Source organism: Caloenas nicobarica, chromosome 18, assembly GCF_036013445.1.
Source record: "Caloenas nicobarica isolate bCalNic1 chromosome 18, bCalNic1.hap1, whole genome shotgun sequence".
Taxonomy (NCBI): Eukaryota; Metazoa; Chordata; class Aves; order Columbiformes; family Columbidae; genus Caloenas; species Caloenas nicobarica.
The window spans coordinates 300,331-319,909 of NC_088262.1; the positions used below are offsets into that span (position 1 = coordinate 300,331).

A 19,579-nucleotide genomic window follows, 5' to 3' on the forward strand; every position below is an offset into this window, starting at 1 on the left:
GTCTTTGACATGCTTGGCCAGATTCAATTCCAGCTGGGATCAATTCCTAACCCCACCCCTGGATGCTCAGACGAGGTCTCTGTACCCCTCCCAGGTTACCCACCGCTCTCTGTGCTTCCCTTCTGTCCCTGTTCACCCATGCAGCCGCCCTGGCATTTCTGCCTGACTCCCTGTTCGTTGGAATGGACCGCTCCTGAGCGTGGAGGAGGTGATCCTCGAACACTGACCAGCTTTCCCGGGCTCCTCTTCCCTGCCATATCCTGAACTGAAGCATATTCAGATAAAGGCCCATGCAAGCATCCCAAATAGTGTGTCACCATGAGCAACTGAGATGTTCCGTCTTACACTAGCTGAAACTTTACAGCAAGGGTCTTCACAGCTATATAAAATGAATTCCAATAACCCAGACGGGATTGATGCAGCTGCATAAACCATAACCCAGAGCTCTGTTGACTTAAGTATCGATTTACAGAAAAACTTCCCTGAGGCAGCACAAACGGTGTATTTGCACATCCACACAGAGAAACAACAAACACCGTGCAAACCTATCGGTGAGTTACTGAAGACCTAACAAACTACTGTCAATCCAAAGAGATTACATGTGTAACTTGCAACTCACTAATGCCTCCTAACCACAAAATTCCGCCATACAATTTAAGAGCGAATTAACAAAAAAATATCAAAAATAATTCTGGACATTAAGTTATCAAGTTCTTAAACACCTGCAGAAAAAGGCGAAGGACGGCTAGCTGCCTATTGTAGCAGGCCTTTTCCAACATGGAATGTGGACACACCTTCATCAGCAGGTGCTCATGCAGATCCTACATATTCTTCAGAGATTGCTACAAAAGTAACAACAAAAAAAAAATCCAAGGCATTTCTAAAAGGGACACACTGAGGACAGCCCTGAAGAACTTCAAACTCCTTATGGTTCCAAGGGGAAAATCTAGCAGCTGACCAAGAGATGAAGAATAGCAGAGCACTTCGGGTGCTATCTGCACCTTTTAGAGACTATTCACCTTTCTTTCTCAAAATGTGTAACTCTTAAGTTTTCCCAGTTAGCTCTACGAGAGTGTGTGTCTCAGAGGGAGCATGAGGAGAGAGGTGAGAAGAACCAGACCCAAGCACTTTGGCAATCGACTGTGATTTTCTGGGGGAATTTGTTTGTCATCTGCCTCAGCTCCTACCAGTGCCTTCAGGGCTGCACACGGTGATCTGCTGGAGACAGGAATTTTTCTACAGAAAGGAAACAGTGGCATCATCAAGAACCAGCCAACAGAATGGAGCCGTTTCATCCCACCACTAACACAACCTCCCGGTTTCTCCGGTGCTGGAGACAAGCCTCAGATTATTCCCAGCTACAGCAGGGTGATGACAGCTGACATCACCATTCTATACGAATCCAGCCCAGAAATCCAAACTACCAGTTGCATCAGTTTTTGGGCAACAGTTCAAAGCTGAGCATGTCACGAAAGTCCTATTCAGTCAATTTAAAAAGTCTTTTTAAAAATCCCAGGCTCTATATAAAATAACAGACCAATGCCAACTGTCTTCTAAGTTTACAAACATACAAACAAAAGGCTAACAATGTTAACGCTAGAACTGTGTTGATGGTACCCTTAGATCACTTGCCATCACAAGAGGCATTTGTTCCATTTTTCACTAAAGAACTGACTTACAGGAATCAATGATTTTTACATGTGAAACATTCTATTTTAAAAACATCAGATTTGCTGAACAAACTCATGATTTATCAAAACCCGTATTCCGTTCCCAGGGGTGCCAGCGCAGCACAGGAAAGCACACCTACTGCCACGCACGTTATCTCACTGAAAGAGACAACAAGGGAAGGACAGAACCAGCCTCCCCGCAGCGCGGCTGCCGTCAGCCTGCACGACCAGTCCGTGTCTCAGCTGCCGCTGCATCAGGGCAGCAATAATACCAGTGTCAGCCCTGGACACAGACTTACCTGGCTGTACTAAATCCCCACAACACTTAACACTAATTCCCTGGGGCAGGGAATTATTTCGGTCAATTGTATTTTGTATAAAGTATTTTCTTACACTGTCTATAAAATTCTTCCAAGTGAGATCTCTGTTTCTCATGATGGGACAGCACCTCTGTTTAGACCGCACCCTTCACAAGCATATCTGCTACATCTTCTCAACTCCATAAAATAGCAACGAGCAAGGGAAGCTTCACTTCTGTAGGTTCTTCTGTTCAAATACAACTGAACAGGAACAACTTAAACTTCCATCAGCTCTTCTCATTTGTGATCTAAAGTAGCGATTCCACGTTATAACCCCTCTCCTATGGTCCTTCTCACCCTTTCTGATATGCTGCATATATCTTCTTGGGAAAAAAAAAAAATAAATAAAATCACTGTTTACCTTCAGTACAATACCTCCCAAACCGGAGGCAAATGTCAGATAAAGTCAGCACTTTACCATTTTAATAGAAACACTTTCCTCTGGAAGACAAACTCCATGCCATCACAACTTCTTTAAACTGAAAATTTTAAGCAGATGCTACTCATTTGTGGTATTTTTTTAACTAAATACGTCATTTGGAGCACAAACTTCTTTCTACCGCAAAGTCAGAAAGAAAATATTAGTGCCAAAACAAAGCACGTGGAGGTTTTACAGAAAAAAAACATGGACATCAGTGACCCCCATAACCAGGTTGCACACCCACAGTGAACTACAGCAGAGATCCCAAAACCTCCTCACACTACAAAGTTCACTTTTCAATGTATATGTCAGTTTATCTTTGTGACAGCTCAGGCAACAACATACCGTTAACATAACTTGGCAGACAGATAGTAAGAGATTAGCACTAACAGACCCAAAACTTTCACAAAAGTTGAGAAAGGGCATATGGGGAAGTCAGTAAGAAGAGAGATTACTGTTAGTGATATACAAATTGTCATTTCCAGGCTACCTAAATAAGATTATACATCATTTTTGCCACATAAAATGTATATGCTCATTAACACCTATGCATTGTTTTTAAAACTATGCCTCCAGCTGTTACAATATGCATAAAAGATTTTAAAATCTCCTAAATGTGACAATAATTCCTATGGAGCAGGGCATCTGTAAGCTCTATGCAAAGTATACTAAACAGGGACATTCGGTAACTGCTAACACAGCACACGTGACAAAAAATTCTAAAGCTGTGTAAACAGACCGTGAACAGCAACGCTGGGAAAGAAGCAAAAGAGAATCCTGTAAGAATTCGAAATTATAGTCAAAATCCATACGCAGACAACAGCAACTGAAATAGAAATTAGGAAAGGGAACTGAGCTGGTAGCCCAATTGCTGATCAAAGTCATCAGTGATGTTTAACTTCTTACACATCCATGACTACCAGCCTTCCAGCTCCCCAGATCTGCCTGTCCTGCAGCACACAGCTTGAACTCCAGCATCACGCAGATGGCAAGCAAGGACTTCAGGCTACTAAATTAGCATTTTCCACCACACCTCAGCCAGTGTTTGGGTGGTCTTCCACTCCAGCATGGGCCATGCCTAACCCACTCCAGCTCCTTAGACCTGACCAGGTCATACCCAGCAAGGCTGAGACAGGAACAAATCGGTCACGCTGCGAAACGAACATACCGTGTTTCCAGTCCCCGCTCTACCAGAGACTGGCACCATCTCCAGCTTGGCATTGTTGGGCAGTCTGGCAAACCTCCACTGCAACGAGAGATCCAACACGCTCCTCTGGAACCTGAGGAAGAACACATCCCATGAAGACACCGGGAACCACCCTGTGCCACCTGCAGATCACTCCAGGGACCGGCAACAACGCAAAGTCCAGGTATTGAGCAAGAGAAGGCTGACCAGAAGCCACAGAGCATGATTCAACAATGCACAACTGGTAATTCAAAAAAGAATCATTAAAAAAGAAATCATTCTGCATACCAAAAAAGCTGCAGTTTGCAGAGGTCACAGATAAAATACTCAAATATACATTCCTTCTCAGGCTTTACGAGATAAACAGAAACTGAGCACATATACAGGTCTGGTGTTCACTTTTAAATAAAAATGTACTTTTTCTTTCTTTCCTTTTTTTTTTTTTTTATTGCCACTCAGACAAATAACCTCTTGGCTGTGTTACTGTAAAAGTGGCGGAGGAGAAGAGCCCTGCCTGTCTGTGAGCTGGCAGAAGTGCAGGTGTGGGGAGGGACATCTTCACGGAAGTTACACAGAAACTCAGTACCGACCCCAAAAGCGAAGGGAACTCGGCGTGGGGAAATCAGGAGAGATTGGTTGAACCAAAAACCCCTGCAGAACAACGTGCGCCACAGCCCGCGGGTCCCTCTCTCCCCAGGGGTGACCACGAGTCATCTCGCGCGCTCCCAGGCAGGGCTCAGGTCGCTGCCACAAAGGCTGAAGCAGCGACCGACCTGGCTGGGCGGCCCCGGGACCCGGTCCCCTCCGGACACCCACCCGCCGCGCACACGCTGATCGCGCCCGGCCCGGCCGCGCTCGCTGCGGAACGGGCCACGGGGCCCGCGGGCGGGCAGCGCGACGGCTCCCGCCGCGCCTGGGCCTCGGGGCGGCCCTGGGGCCGCGGGCACCGGCAGCGCCGGGCCCCGCCCGGCCGGGAGCAGCCGCGGGCGGGCCAGGCGGGGCCTCTCCCGGCGCCGCGGCGCAGTCCCCAGCCGGGCCCACACACGGGCCCCGGCCGGGCCGCCCGCCGGCCCCGCAGGGCGGAGGCGTCCGGCGGTGAGACTCACTTGAGGCCGTACTCGCCGGGGCTGCCGCCCTGCTTCCTGCAGACCTCCTCGAGGATCTGCGGAGAGAACACAGGCGTTAGGGCCGGCCCCGCCGCGCCGCCGCGCCGCCGCCGTCCCGGACCCACCTGCAGCAGCACCGTGCCGGGCCCCACCCGCACCGTGACCCGCCGCCCGCTGGGGGCCAGCACCGACACGGCGGCGCCCCCCCCGCCCGCCGCCGCCATCTTCCCTCCCGCGCGGCCGGGGCGGAGCCGGGCCCGGGGCCGGCCCTGGCGCAGCGGCGCCCCGCCCCGCCGCGGGGGCGCTCGGGCCGGCGGCCGCGGGGAGCGGCGGCCTCAGGCCGCGTTGGCGCTTCCCGGCGGCGCGCGGCGCTTGCGGCGGCGCCGGAGCGAGGGCGGGGACCCGAGTGGCGGACGCCGCGCACACAAAGCGGCGCGCAGCGGGCGCGGCCCCGGGCGCGACGGCGGCGGCCCGCGGCGCGGGGGCGGCGGCGGGGGCGCCCCGGCCCGCCCGGGGAGGCGCCCGAGGCGGTTGCGGCACCGAGCCCCGTGGAGCGGCCGCCGGGTCTTTCCGTTGGGCTTCGCGTGTGGCGCTCAGTCACCTGGCTGCCGAGGACATAAAGCGGGTTCGTGGGCTGCACCCGCGCGGCAGGGCCGCGGCACCCCGGCAGCACGGAGCCGCCGCCGGGGCGCGATCCACGGCCAGAAATCGCTTCTCAGACGGGAGCTTTGCCGCCTTACCGAGCGGTGGTGGCAGCGAGTGACCAAAAAACACCTACGTGTACAGGAAAGGTGCTCCTTGGAAAAATATAAAAGCTATTGCAACACCCACATTTCAGAGCGAAGCACCTCAACAGGCTCGTGTCAGGTGTCCAGTGTCACAACCAGGACACCAGTGGTAAAGCAAATCAAAGCATCCTGCTGCCTCTGAGAGACATTTCTTCCGGCCACAAAAAAGAAACGTTCATTGGGCATCTCATGATCAGCGTTGCAAACAGCCATTCCGACGAGCCGGCTGCGCCGAACGACGGTCGACTTACACTTCGTGACAACATTTCTCAAGGACTTTATTTCATTTATGAGCTTTCTCTTCAGTCTCAGGACCGCTTTTTCAGTGACAAAGGCTTTCTCAGAGATTCAACTGCACTCTGTTTTGTTTGCTATCATGAAAAAACTTTTACTTTGGGTAACCGCTGGAATTTATTTAGCCCAAGTTGTTACCACATGCCAAATATTTTCTCTACTTCTATATTTATCATATATGTTGAGCTTAAGTCCCCGCCACCACCCCCAGTGCCCACAAAAATGTCCGCTTTGCTTGGCTTATAAAGGAAAAAGATCCTTTTAAGGAAAGACACTTTCGTAAAAGATAACACGTGCTCGTTTTTTACCATATCAGCTGTGTGAGAGAAGGGAGAAAAAGAAGAGGATGGGAATTCTAATGATGGAGAGACATCCCCTTGCTTACGCGTGTGGATTCCTGAGTCCACACAACAGCACAACTGCTCAATAAGATGTAGCAATAGTAATAAAGGATGCCCTGGTGTATACTGCATTGTTTAAAAATAACACTTAAAATGTCTTTACATTTGTTCATTCCATTGGGAAGTATTGTCATATCACTCATACAGCTGCAGTGTTCAGGACACTGGCATCCCGGTCCATGTCTGTAATTCCTAAACACATTTAAATTGTTTCAGTCGATGGATGTTACTTTCAGAGCTGGGATGGACAAGGGATTTGTATGTACAGCCAGTTACCACAGAAAGGCTGATGAACAACATGTCTGTCCACATCAGATGAATGACTTTCAATCGTATGTCAATACCCTGTAAGTTGTCTGTGTGCAGTTTTTTTCTTACTGTTTTAGCTAAGCAGCTACAGAACTTTCTGAATATAATAATGAGAACTCTCTATTGAGTTGTTACCACCTTCCTCCTCCTACTTGTCAGTTCTCAGCTTATATAGCAAAGAACCTTGTTCATACTCTGAAATCCAGCATCGCATAGGAGGTTATGAATTCCCATCCTCTTGAGGATGCTCTTTTCTAGCAGAGGCCAACGTCTCCAAAGAGCTTCGTAACAAGAACGGCGACACCGGCTCCCACTGAGGCAATCGGAACACGACTTCTGACGGCAACGGGGAACAGCAGCAGAGCAGGGTGCTCTGCGATTATATTTTCCCCAGCATCAACTTCCAGTTTTCACCAATCTGCATCTTCTAGACTTCCTGAGTCAGAGGTTGTGTCTTTACGTCTAATCTTATCTGATGCATTTATCTTCCATGAACTTGCCCAGCCGTGTTTTGAGCCCATCCGAGCTTTTGGCATCCACACGATCATGGGGCAATGGATGCCACGGTTAAATTGTGTTGTATGACAGAAGTACTTAATCTTGTTTGGTTTAGAGCTGCTTCCTTGGTGTTCCCAGGCCTTATTAAGAAACATTCATTAATCATTCTCTGTTACCATCTCTGTAACATTCACAAGTCTAGAGACATATTTCTTGTAATTCCCTCCCTTTTAAATTGCCTTTTGCTATAAAACATGTCAAGAGGCATGAGAACTTAAGAGCAAGATTGTTCTGAAAGTTTTCACACTTCTGCCTACAAAGGGTGCAACAAGTATCTAAGGTCTTCGAGTCATTCTTGGTGTTTAAAATAGGGTAGACATCCAAAACTCTGCAAGTGTCTAACGCAGAGTTAAGATAACCTGTCCTTCCACTAATTAATACCTTCATAGACAGCACGAAGAAGAAGAGACAATCAAAACGATTATGTTAACTGCAGTGATTATTCAGCTGCTGAGGTGGAGCAGCCATTCAATTTTAAAAGATACATTTTGGGTTCATGGAGCCCAAAAACTGGTCTTGTTTCTGGATGGGGGTAGCTCCTATTCAATGTCTGAAGCAGGCAGCTGTTTCCTATTTTGCATTTGAAAGTGACACATCCCATAAAGTAATGTTGCTCCTGTTAAAAAGACACCGATGTAATTTGAGCTGAATATTTCCAAGTTGTGGGATTAGAGAGATGAATCTAGTTTTTAATGGCATGTCATAATCAGAAAGTTGCATGGGGGTTAAGGGTCACATTTCATACCCAGAGACACTTCTCATCTCAAATATTTATCTGAAATTAGAAGCATCAGGAGAGAAAGAAGGGGGAGGTTACCACAACCTGGAGTTCATTAAAGTGCTACAAAGAAAGAGGAACTCATTAGGGAATAGCTGAAAATACCCTTAACAATTCAGATTTCTTCCACTGTCAAGATCAAGAGCATGCCTGAAAATCTGCCAGGTGAGCCTCAGCAAAACAACGTCCACCATGCTAAAAACTTCTCAGAAATTGCATTTCGTTAGTGGTTACAGTGAACAAACTGTAGAACGACCCTTCTCTAAAATCACCTTTTAGGCAGCTAGTGCTTCGCATTAGGTACATATCCCTGGCATTAGGTACTTCTGCATTCTGTCACATGCCCACACAGAGAATAATGGTAAATTTGCTTCTTGATAAAGCATGGAAACCCGCCTTTTTTCTCTTTCAAACGGATAGAAAATTAACTGTGAACATCCAAAATATGACAAAGAACCATAGTTACTTATCACAGTAACCATGATTCTGAAAAGTGGTTCCCCCTGTCTGCACTGAGGGTACCTGTTACTGACCCTGAGTGCTGGGGACATTGAAGGGGGTGGTTCCTCCAGAGCAGGAAGGTGCAGAAGGGTGAACGGGAGCCCTGGTGCCCTGTCAGCTCCTCTGCCCCCCACTGCTGATGCCAGAAAAGACAGCGCTGGTGCGACTGTGCCCAAGCGGTGTCTATCCCACGGTGAGGGCTCTTCTGTGGGGTAACTTACACCACAAACACACTTTTGATTGACACAAGACCCAAGAAACAAGCCGGGGAGGTGCAGCGGAGCCAGGGCTGCAGAGCTGGCACCAAGGGGACCTTCCTGGGGCACCAGTCCTGGCACAGCACTCCGGGGGGATCCTCTCTTTTCTGATAGGGAAACATGAAGGGGGCAAGTCCTGGAGCTGCCCTGGTCCCGGCAGAGTACGAGGGAACTTCAAACCGTCTCATTTGCTATTGGATAGCACAGTCCATTATACTTCAAGATACAGAACTACATTGGGACATACTGGAACATATTATGCAGGATATTTCATTTTGAGAAACATTAAATGAAAACAGCATCTCCCTTAACATAATTCCTAGTCATTAAAAATTTCTCACCGGCCTCCTACGTGTCTTACTCCTAGCAATAAAAATGCCCAATCTTCAGTGCCTGCAGCAGGAGTTCGAGTCTTTCACAGCCTTCCCTGAGCTTCCTTGCACACCGAGCCCAACCTGTTCAATGCAGGGTGGCTCTTACCAAGAGATGAAAGCCTAGTGAACCTCTTGTGATGAATGACAGCATTACAAAATTGTTTAAACTCTGTGTGCACTTTGATGTTCTCTCAAATTCAGTATGTTGAAGAGTTAAACTCTTGCAGATTTAAATGTCTAGAAGTAAAAAAGCTTACTATTTTAAGATAATACTATTTTCACCTTTTCTCATCCCAGATAGATTACATTTCCTGGCAAAAACAGACTGTTCTCCTGCTCCTCTGTGGAGGGCTGTTGAGGGGCATGAACTTACGTTTTGGTGTCTAAACAAAGACGGAATTATTCGAAGCATAGCATTTTCTGTTTTTCCTGTTTCTCTGTTTTTAAGACGGAGGTCTGCAATAAGGACACAACTTCCCTGACATTCCTCGCTGCCACAGATGACAAGCACTCTGGTAACTGGGAGTTAACATGGCCTTTTCTTCAGGATTCTTTTTGCAATCACTGGAAATGTCCAAACCCCTGGGAATAACCAGGTAGAGCTGCTGGAGTGGGGGGACCTCACGAGCTGCCAAGAGCAGCAAGGCAAAGACCCCCCCCGGCGCGAAGGCTGCGGCCAGCCCGCCGCGCAGAGCCGCGCAGAGCCGCGCAGAGCCGCGCAGAGCCGCGCAGGGCCGCGCAGAGCAGCGCACGGGGGCTGCGGGCGGGGCGAGGGGCCGCCTTGCCCGTCTGTGACCGAGAGGGGGGCGGCGCGGCCGGCGCCCCCGACCTGTCGCCGCCCCCACCCGCCCTGGCTTTCGCCGCTGCCGGAGGGCCCCGTGCAGCGGCCCTCCGTTTCACAGCGCCAGCATCGCCATCCCGGGAACATCCCGGGAATATCCCGCTGCTCGCCCCGGTCACCCGCGGGCGCCTACGGGGACCGGACGCCGTTATCTTGGGCCAAACGACCGTCTCCCGGTTTTCAGCTACCCCTCGCGGGGCGGGGCGATGGTTGGAGCCCGGCACCGCCGCGCAGCCCCCACGGGCCGCGCCGTGAAGACTCCGCAGCTACCCCCGAGGCGGGTCTCCGCGCCGACGGCGGCCGGGGGGGCGCGGGGGTGGCGCGTCCCGCGGGGTGGGGCGGGCGGCACCGCCCACGTGGAGCCTGGAAGGAGCCGCCGTCGGGGCCGCGGGAAGCGGGGGGGGGGGGGGCGGGGGGGGGGGGGGCGGCGCGGGCCGGGGGCGCCGCCGCGGGGGCTGTCACGTGCGGGTCCCCGCTCGGCCCGACCCCCCGCGGCCGGTCCCGGCGAGAGGCCGCTCCGTGTCCCCGCCGCCCTCCGGGCGGGGCTGGCGGGCGCCACCGGCCGCGGCCCCGGCGCCGGCAGGGGCGGCGATGGCGGCGCCGAGCGCGGGGCGCGCCCCGACGGAGCGGCCCGCCGTGCCGGTGCGGCGCAGCGCGGCGCAGACCCCCCGCTCCCTCCGCCTCGCTCCGAGGGGGCGGAGGGCAGGGCAGGGCGGGGGCTGGCCGGCTGCTGCCCCACGCGGCGCCCGGGCTGGCGGCGCCCCCGGCGCGCTCCCCGCGCACTCCGTGCCCCTCTGTCATGCTCGCCGCCTGGGAGCGGGCGGCGGGCTCCTGCGCCGGCAGCCGCGCCGCCGAGCCCTCGTCGCCGGCGCTGTCCTCGCCGCCCGCCGCCGACCCCCATCCCCGCGGGCGGCGCGGCGGGGCGCGGCGGAGCGCGGGCGGCGCTGCCCGCCGCCGGGGGCTGGCTGCCGCCGCGGCGAGCGGCGGCTGGCGGCGGGCGGCGATGGGCACGGCGGCCGTGCACCTCCTGCTGCTGCTGGGGCTGCTGCACGCCGGGCCCGGCGGCGAGGGCAGGAAGGGCTGGCGGCGGCGGGGCCCGGCAGCCCGCGAGCGCGGCGAGGCGGCGGCGGCGGCGGCGGCCGAGAGCTTCCCGCTGGACTTCACGGCCGTGGAGGGCAACATGGACAGCTTCATGGCGCAGGTCAAGAGCCTGGCGCAGTCGCTGTACCCCTGCTCGGCCCAGGCGCTGCCGCACGACCTGCGCCTGCACCTCCTGCACAACGCCTCGGTCACCTGCAACGACGGCAGCCCGGCCGGGTGAGTCCCCGCTCCGCGCGGCCCCCGCCGGCCCCGCGCCCCGGCCGCGCGCGCCCCCCGCGCCCCGGCCCCGGGGGCGGTGGCGCCACCGCGCGGCGGCGCGCGGCGCGGCGGCGACAGGTGCAGCGGGCGGCTCGCGGGCGGCGGCGGCCCCGGCGCTGGGCCCGGCCCGGCCCGGCCCGGCCCGCCGCCCCGCGCTCCGCCCCAGCGCCCGGCGCCGCCGCCCGGCGGGCATCGGAGCGCTGCGGTCGGGCCCGGCTCCCGCCAACGCCGCCGCCTCCTGGTTGCTCGTCCCCAGGTACTACCTCAAGGAGTCCAAGGGCAGCCGGCGATGGCTGCTGTTCCTGGAAGGTGAGCGCCGGCGCCTCGGTCCCGCCGCGCCGGGCGCGGGCCGGGCGCGGGCAGGCGACCCGCGGCCGCCGTCGGTGCCCCGGCTGCGCTCCGGCGCCCGCTGCCGGGCGGGCGGCTGAGCCTTCTCTCCCTCACAGGAGGCTGGTACTGCTTCAACAGGGAGAACTGCGACAGCCGCTACGAGACCATGCGGAGGCTCATGAGCTCCAGGGAGTGGCCCGCGACCCGCGTGGGTGAGTTGTCCCTGCTGCGCCGTGGGGACGAGGCCCCCGGCCCCGCGGCTCGGGGTGCGCCCGGTGCCGCGCAGTCCGACGGGCACAGACGGTCTCTCGCTCCCGCATGAGGCTGCCCGAATGAGCTGCTTCTCTCCTCTCTGAGAAAGTTACAGCAGCGCAGGTGTGCACACGCGCTGGGATGGGCGGTTTGCAGCGGCAGACACTGCTGGTTTCTGAACTCTGGCCAAAGTGCCGTCTTTATTTTAAATGCATGCACATACTCAAAAACCTGCTGGCATCTTCAGAGTTGTGGTTTAGGGTTTTGTTTTTTTAAAGAGGCTTTGTGTTTCTCTGAATCATAGAATCATAAAATGGTTTAAGTTAGAAAAGACCTTAAGGCTCACCTAGTCCAACCCACTGCCATGGCCAGGGACACATTCCACTAAATCAGGTCGCTCCAAGCCCCGTCCAGCCCAACCTTGAACAATTCCAGGGATGGGGCATCCACAGCTCCTCTGGGCAGCCTATGCCAGGGCTCACCACCCTCATGGGGAAGAAATCCTGTCAGAAGAACTATTCTGGGGCCTCTTAATCTGTTTGTCAAGACAGATGCACTTTCTTGCACGCTGCACTGTGCGTGTGTTTGCCTGTAGCAGGACTGGCCCTGTGTGCGTGGAGAGAAATCAGATTAACCATCTGGATTTGTACTCACAGCTGTGTGGTTCCACCTTTTCGCCATTTGCAATTGCACAACATCGCTTAACCAGCTATGGTGGTGCTCTGTGTGAAAGTATGCATTTGGTGCACGCCTAAAGTATTTGTAGCATTTTTCAGCATCGTGCAGAAGGTGGAATTAGCACCCCGGATACCCACGCTCCGGACAACCAGGCTCCTGAGTCACCACAGAAATGTTGAGGTTCTCCCTTTCTTTTCTCTGCTTCTGCTCTGGATTTCTGAATACCTCAACCTCTGTTATTCACAGACGCTATACTTGCATATATTGGAATTCACCTGCTAGGATCTGGTTTCTGGGGAAGTGCTTAGTTTTAAGTATGTGTCACAGGTTCTTTTCTGTACTACAAGAGGCTTCTAGACAGGCTTAATCTCTAGCACAAATCAAATTCTGAAAGTCACATGTGCCTGAGGGCAAATCTAGAAATGTTCCTTACCAATGTTTTTTATCGTGGATGTTTGTTTTCTGCATGGTCAGAGATCCCGTGTGAGGCTCATGCAATTTCTCTGAAGTCATAGACTGTCACCTGTACATTTCTTGTTTCTTTGTGCCCATCTGCAGGAACTGGGATCCTGTCATCACAACCAGAAGAAAATCCCCACTGGTGGAATGCAAACATGGTGTAAGGAGGGACAATGATGGGAAATATGATTATGCTTAAACAGCAACTCCTGCCTTTTAGGCTAGCAGTGCAGTCGGCATTTCCACTGCATGGACAAAGTCTTCTCATTTTCCGTGTGAAAAGCTGAGGCACAGAGGGTTTACCTGTGGCACCCACCACACACCAGTGGGACAGCTGAGAGCAAAACCTTGGCCCATTGTTCTGTCCACTGAGCTCAGTGCTTCAACTAGATTGACATAAGACGGGTTATTTATTGATTTAACTCAGTAACTAACTACCAGTGTTCAGGAGAAAATTCAAGACAGTTATAATTGTCACTTGGTGCGCAGGAAGGTGTGTTGTTTAGCTGGACAAGAAACTCTTCCCTTTTCACCTCCCCAGTGTTTAATTTTCCTCCATTTACTTGACCCTCTCCTCACCCCTCCTTGCATGTCAAAGAACGTCAGTACTCACACAACTCTCTTTTACAGATTCATCCCGTATTGCTCAAGTGATGTTTGGAGTGGTGCCTCTTCCAAGTCTGAGAAAAGTGAGTGTTGCTGATGGGCTGTTGCTGTCCCAGACATCACACATTAAGGAAATGGCCAGACTTCTGTGAAATTACGTGAATGAAGAACAGGCTTTTTCTTGCTGAAGGGCAGGAAAGAATATCAAGCCACTTCCAGATAAAACATCCTGATCTCTTTAGCTCGGGCTGTTTTGACATAGTTCAAAGCCACTGCTTGCAGAGTTGTTACACTGATGCAGTATGCAAGGATTAGAGGAACGAAATTCCTCTTAGATGAATCTCCAGGTTCCAGCACATAGCAAATTAAATGGTGTAGCTGAGGAACCATGGTTTGTTTCATGCAACTTTGGCTTTGCTGGTCTGAGAGGCAAGCGCAGTGAATTTAGTTTCAGACTTCTCTCAGGAGGATATTTGACCTTTGAAAGGACCTGTCCTGTCAGGCTAAAGGTGTCTTGCAGGTTTCTTTGGGAAACAAAGAATAGTTCATCAGCTGTCGTTTTAGTGATGACGGAGCTCTCGGAGTGCCTAAAGGAGTCCTCTTCCAGATTAAGCTGGATTTCATGCAGATGAGTTGTTCTGCTCATGTACTTCTCTGGGTTTCCCAACTTCAGTGGGACTGATGTTTGGGTGCAGTCATGTCAATAGAAGCAGCAGGGGCCCAGTTCTCTTGTTTGTTCATAGAGGGTTTTCTTTGACTAGAATGGAATTACTGTTGATACACGCTGCTGTGAACAAAAGAATTGGACCTAAGATGCTCCGTGATGCGGCACTGAAAAGGCAGAAGTATAGTGCTTTTCTTTGGGTGGTTCTGTGAGTTCTGGCCTTAAACCTGACATTGCGTCACTCAATGTCGCTCTTCGCTAACTCTTACACTGAGAAACCAACCACTTGCAGATAGGGCAAATACACGTTTTGCCACAGTAAGGGACCTTTTCACTTCACTTTCACAGCGAAGCGGTTACACCGCAGCAAACACGGCTGAGGTAGCAGTTTCTGCAGGTGTCACATTCTGCGGAACACTGCTTGTCTGAACTGGGGGAAAATGGGATGCAGTGAGTTGGAACTGAGATTCCAGGAGGCGGGAAGGTGTGCGTGCTCCCAGCGCCTGCTGCCTCGTTTCCCTCCTCTGAGCTTCCCAGTTCTAAGCGCTGCTGTAGGAAGGTGTGTGTTCTGGTCACCCCATTCACTTGCTTTCATGGAAGCCTGTTTTGTACAGGGGGGAGTATCTCTTGTTAGATGTACTTGATACCGGCGGAGAAAATGGGCCTGGTTTCAGGTTCATAATCCCTTCGTAAGGTTCTTAAGCATTTGTGGAAAGGAAGCAAAAGTCTTAGCCTGGGCAGGAAACAGTTTTGTTGACACTGAGCTATCTCTTCCAGATGAATACGCCTTCATGGGAGCCCTGATCATTCAGGAGGTTATAAAGGAGCTGCTGGGAAAAGGTCTGAGCACTGCGAAAGTGCTGCTGCTGGCTGGGAGCAGGTACGTGTCCACAAGACATCCCACAGCACAGCAGGAGATTGCCGCGGGGGAAAGTGTTAGCGAGGAGGTCCCAGCAGCACCTGAAAAAATCCTTCTAAGAGTACAGGAACACTGACACAGCAAACCCTGTATCTCTTCCCGGTTTTCTCCTTTGAGTGGTACAACAGGGCACGATATAATATTATTTCCGTGGAGAAAATGAATAAAAAACCAACAGGGTGAAAAGCTTTGCCAGAGGGAGGGAATGTGTTCATCCTTCCCTGCATCGAGAACGCTGGCTCCTGTTGGCCAATGCCAGGAGACACACGTGTCTTGTGAATAGATTTGGGGCATCTGAATTAAAAAATCTGACTTGCCTGACCCAGGTGCTGTGAATCATGCTGTGTTGCAGAAAGCTGCGGTACGCTCGGTGTATGTTGCACAGGGGTGTGATATAGAAGCTGTAAGGGGTGAATTTGTCTCGCTTCAGATTCTTCCGTTTTTTGAGCAGCCAAACCCCTTGCAAATGATATTATGCATATGTATATCTCCCAGAAGAAAGAGCAAGAGCAGGATTTGATTTCTGAGGTATCAGGTTGTTAGCACTGGCATTATTTCTGAGCATTTTGCAAAGTAAGGAAATACCTTGGTGACTACCAAGTGAGTAGTCGGTTGTCCTGTGGGTGGGTGAAGCTGCTTGCAGTGTCACTGCTGAGGACACGTGTCCCAGCCGTTCACCAGCTGTTTGCCTCGTGACGCGGCGCTAACATTGCCGTTACAGTGCCGGGGGCACCGGGGTGCTCCTGAACGTGGATCGCGTGGCCGAGCAGCTGGAGGAGATGGGTCATCACGACATTCAGGTGCGAGGCTTGGCAGACTCCGGATGGTTCCTGGATAACAAACAGTATCGCAGAACTGACTGCATTGATACCATAACGTGTGCGCCCACAGAAGCCATCAGAAGAGGAATAAGGTAGAATCAGATGCTCTGAAGTACACTTTGATAAGGAGTTAGAGTGTGGAGATGATGTCCTTCTTCTCTGTCTCCCTTCATTTTGATCCTTAAAGGGTATTTATCATCTACATCAGTGGTTTTTCAATTATTTTATTGGAAAAGACAGTAATTTAAAATCTAGATGTGCAAAAGAATGCACGCAATTGTAGATGCTGTAAAATGTGTTTATGGGACAACGTAGCCAAGAAAGAACTTTGCCGTCAGTAAGTTCAGCTCTAACCAGAACAGAAATCGACCGGGATACGGAAAGGCCATTGTTAAGATCGTGCTATGACTTTCATTCTGTTATTGCTTTGTCTTCCAGATATTGGAATGGTATTGTTCCTGAACGCTGTAAGCTGCAGTTTAAAGAGGGAGAGGAATGGAACTGCTTTTTTGGATATAAGATTTACCCCACACTTCGATGTAAGTATCAGAGGAGAGATATAAAATGTATTCCAGGGTTTCCTCTGTATCCATAGCTAACTTAGAGCAATTCCTTTTCCATTTCTTTTGTCTTGCTAGGTCCAGTCTTTGTTGTCCAGTGGCTCTTTGACGAGGCCCAGCTGACTGTGGACAACGTTCACCTCACTGGCCAGCCTGTGCAGGAGGGGCAGTGGCTCTACATCCAGAACCTGGGGAGGGAGCTGAGAAACACCTTGAAGGATGTGACGTAAGTGTTTTATTGAGGAAAATCTGGCACATTTATTTCTAAGAGACATTCTTACCCAGTATCCTAGCAGCATTTCTCGGATCCCTGCAGAAATTGATGTTGTAAATTTGGTAACTATTAGTTAGTGTACATCAATAATCTTGTCTTTTTCATGTCTGGATAAGTGTAAAGTAATTTCCAGCTTCGCAATTAACCAGCTACCCTTTGTTACCGATAGGGACATGTTTCTTCTTTCCTGCCTCCAAGGTGAGGTCTGAGACTCCTTGCCATTGCACAGCCATTAGCCTCACAAGGATGTTTTGAAAAGTGCTGATCATAAAACATCCAGAGAGTTGATGAGACAACAGAGGAAGAACCGTTAATGCACCTCACTTGCTTCATGCAAGAGCAGGTATTCAGGAGTCTGTTGTTGCAAATGTGCGTTGTTAGGCAGGACGGAACCCCTTTGCTTCTGGATACTTTCCAGTCCAGTCGGGTTTCATATCATGACAGTCATCGCTGTTTCTAAAAATCTGGTCAGGGCAGCAAAAATTCCACCCTCTGCCTAGTGTGGAAGGTTCTATTTAGCAGGAGTTACTTTGTCCTTCCAAGACCTGATCCATGTTTCTTTTTCCTTTAGCGCTAGCTTTGCTCCTGCCTGTTTGTCTCATGAGATCATTACACGCAAGTGAGTGCTTTTACAAATTCTATGAAAGGTCAGCGGGGAGATGGCGAGGGAATTAACCAGTCCTGACAGCCTGGCCCCCGATGCGATCTGCACGGTTTGTCTTTTCAGTCACTGGACAGACATCCAGGTGAAGGGGACGTCGCTGCCCCGCGCCCTGCACTGCTGGGACCGGAGCCTCCACGAGAGCAACAAGAACGGGAAGGTCCCTCTGAAAGGCTGCCCCATCCATCTGATCGACAGCTGTCCCTGGCCGCACTGCAACCCCTCGTGCCCCACCATCAGGGACCAGTTCACAGGGCAGGAGATGAACGTGATCCAGTTCCTCATGCACATGGGCTTCGATGTGCAGAAGATGGCGCAGCAGCAGGGCCTGGAGCCCAGCAAACTCCTGGGGATGCTCAGCAGCGGTAACTAGGACGGGGCAGAGGGATGAGATCAGGAGGAGACTCCAGGCCCTTGCCCGCACTGTCTGATCTTCCCCACGCTCACACAGGCAGACGCACGCTCACGCCCACACACACACTCCAACCCATGCACACCCACGTGCTCACACACTTTTGCACACTTAGGATGTGTCAAGAAAAAAAAAAAGCAGTTTCTTGCTTACACTATTTGGCTGGAACACGTTACCGCCAAACCCCATTCACATGGTCTTCTGTGTTACACAAGGCAATCTGACACAGGGAGCAGCAAAGCCGTAAACAGCAGCAATGAGAACCTTCCCCAGATCTAGGACTTCTTCCCTTGCCATGAATTTTACATCATAGACTGGATACAAGTGGTGAAAAAGCAAGCACTGGATTTCTTTTGTCCAACTAGAAGTGAAGGAATGATGACATGACTTCCTGGAGTTCAGCATCTCACATGAGTCATAACGTACAAACCCAGAACACGTGCTAGGGATGGACACTCTTGTACTCAATTTACTTTCGTATTATTTTATAAAGTGACTTTTTTATTACTTTTTTAAACTAAGCAAGAAATATAAATGATATTGTTTTGTAACATATTTTTTTTAAATAATGAAGAAACTTCTTGCTACTTTGGCAATGTGGACATATTTATTTTAATATGTAAAACGCTATTTATAAGGGCTCACCAGAGAACCATACGTATGCCTTTGTAAAGTTGTATATGCTGCTCATTTGGATGGATTATCCTTATGATCACCTTGTGCCTGGGAGAGGACTGTGGGTGGTGTTGACATTTTGTAATAATTAGACTTCTGTGTTCCCCTTGCCGTATGCTTTGTCATTGTTTCTCTGATGAAGAGGTTGTAATATGAGGTCTAAGTACAGAGATTTTCAGCTAGCATCTGATGTTTGCATACTTGCACGGCATTTTCGGCTTGCCTGTGACTTGCCAGGTGTTCAGAGCATTGCATGTTAAGATGCAGGGAGATCTGGTTTTGCAGCAAAGGCCTCTCTCTGTTCTAGAGAGAGAAATATTTGATCAGGCCATCTGGCCTGTCTTGAAACGAGGGAAATCTGGAACATAAAAGGCAGAGAACACAAGACAAGTGCCAACATATTTCTGCTCTTCTAGTCATTTGTGAACACACCCACCTCAGAACACAGAGAATCCCCTTTGATGGTGATGGGAGGAGAGCAAGGGAGGGACCAGGAATGTGGCTGGGAGGGAGCGAGAGGCTGTTCCTTGGGGGGCAGCACAAGCAGCTGCAGAAAAGCTGCACGGGCAGCTGGTGCAGACAAACCTGCACAGGGAGCTGGATTTGCATCCCTCTGCACCAGTTCCTGGTACCGACTTTGCATTTGCTTGTGCTTGTGTGGTTACACAATGTGTAGGCCACAGAAAATTAGGGCCTGATTCTAGAAAAATTTCGAAATAGGGCAAGGCTGGAAAATACAGTACGATGTGTTTGTACTCTCAGATCTTGTGACTAGAGGAGAGGCTTCCTCTCTGAGAGGGAAAAATTGTCTCCAAAAGCATCACATGATTGAACCGGAATTAAAATGCAACCAAGAAGTCAAAAGCCGACAGCAGAACGTATAGATTTGTATGAGTACAGGTCCAGGTGTGGGCATCGGGCACGTCAGCAGTTCCAGGTGTGAGCAGGAGGGCAGAGCCGGTGCCTCCGTTCGCTGCAGGAATCGCTGCTCAAGAAGAAACGTGACACCTGCGATTTCAGCTGGTTTTAGGTGCCACAGAGCACGGCTGAGGGGGCGCCGAGACTG

At 51.5% G+C, this 19,579-nt stretch overlaps 3 protein-coding genes across 3 annotated transcripts in view; 1 reads left to right on the top strand and 2 right to left on the bottom strand.

Annotated features, from left to right (window-relative positions):
- Positions 1-4,974, bottom strand: part of ASPSCR1 (ASPSCR1 tether for SLC2A4, UBX domain containing) — a 37,183-nt gene extending 32,209 nt beyond the window's left edge. Inside the window, 3 exon segments of the mRNA XM_065648087.1 lie at positions 3,619-3,730; positions 4,743-4,798; positions 4,868-4,974. Coding sequence (XP_065504159.1) covers positions 3,619-3,730; positions 4,743-4,798; positions 4,868-4,966 — 267 coding nt within the window. The 5' untranslated portion in view covers positions 4,967-4,974.
- Positions 4,975-5,077: 103 nt separating this feature from the next.
- LOC135996268 (proline-rich protein 2-like) lies at positions 5,078-10,744 on the bottom strand. The gene is made up of 4 exons (XM_065648088.1): positions 10,085-10,744; positions 9,755-9,972; positions 9,376-9,385; positions 5,078-5,320 (listed from the first exon to the last, which is right to left on the bottom strand). The coding sequence occupies exons 1-4, from the start codon at positions 10,742-10,744 to the stop codon at positions 5,078-5,080; spliced, it is 1,131 nt and encodes a 376-aa protein (XP_065504160.1).
- An 87-nt stretch (positions 10,745-10,831) lies between these two features.
- NOTUM (notum, palmitoleoyl-protein carboxylesterase) lies at positions 10,832-18,892 on the top strand. The gene is made up of 11 exons (XM_065647869.1): positions 10,832-11,160; positions 11,459-11,511; positions 11,649-11,744; positions 13,021-13,081; positions 13,552-13,610; positions 14,969-15,071; positions 15,832-16,023; positions 16,370-16,470; positions 16,570-16,717; positions 17,337-17,384; positions 17,493-18,892. The coding sequence occupies exons 1-11, from the start codon at positions 10,847-10,849 to the stop codon at positions 17,797-17,799; spliced, it is 1,482 nt and encodes a 493-aa protein (XP_065503941.1). The 5' UTR covers positions 10,832-10,846; the 3' UTR covers positions 17,800-18,892.
- The last annotated feature ends 687 nt before the right edge of the window (positions 18,893-19,579 follow it).

Bases quoted from the DNA above. Each gene is read 5' to 3' on its own strand.
- LOC135996268 (XM_065648088.1), bottom strand. From the start codon at position 10,744: ATGGGGGTCGGCGGCGGGCGGCGAGGACAGCGCCGGCGACGAGGGCTC. The intron at 9,973-10,084 runs GTGGGGGCTGCG...CGGTCCCCGTAG, and splicing joins GAGTCTTCACGGCGCGGCCC to GCGCCCGCGGGTGACCGGGG.
- NOTUM (XM_065647869.1), top strand. From the start codon at position 10,847: ATGGGCACGGCGGCCGTGCACCTCCTGCTGCTGCTGGGGCTGCTGCAC. The intron at 11,745-13,020 runs GTGAGTTGTCCC...GCCCATCTGCAG, and splicing joins GTGGCCCGCGACCCGCGTGG to GAACTGGGATCCTGTCATCA. The intron at 16,024-16,369 runs GTAGAATCAGAT...TTTGTCTTCCAG, and splicing joins GCCATCAGAAGAGGAATAAG to ATATTGGAATGGTATTGTTC.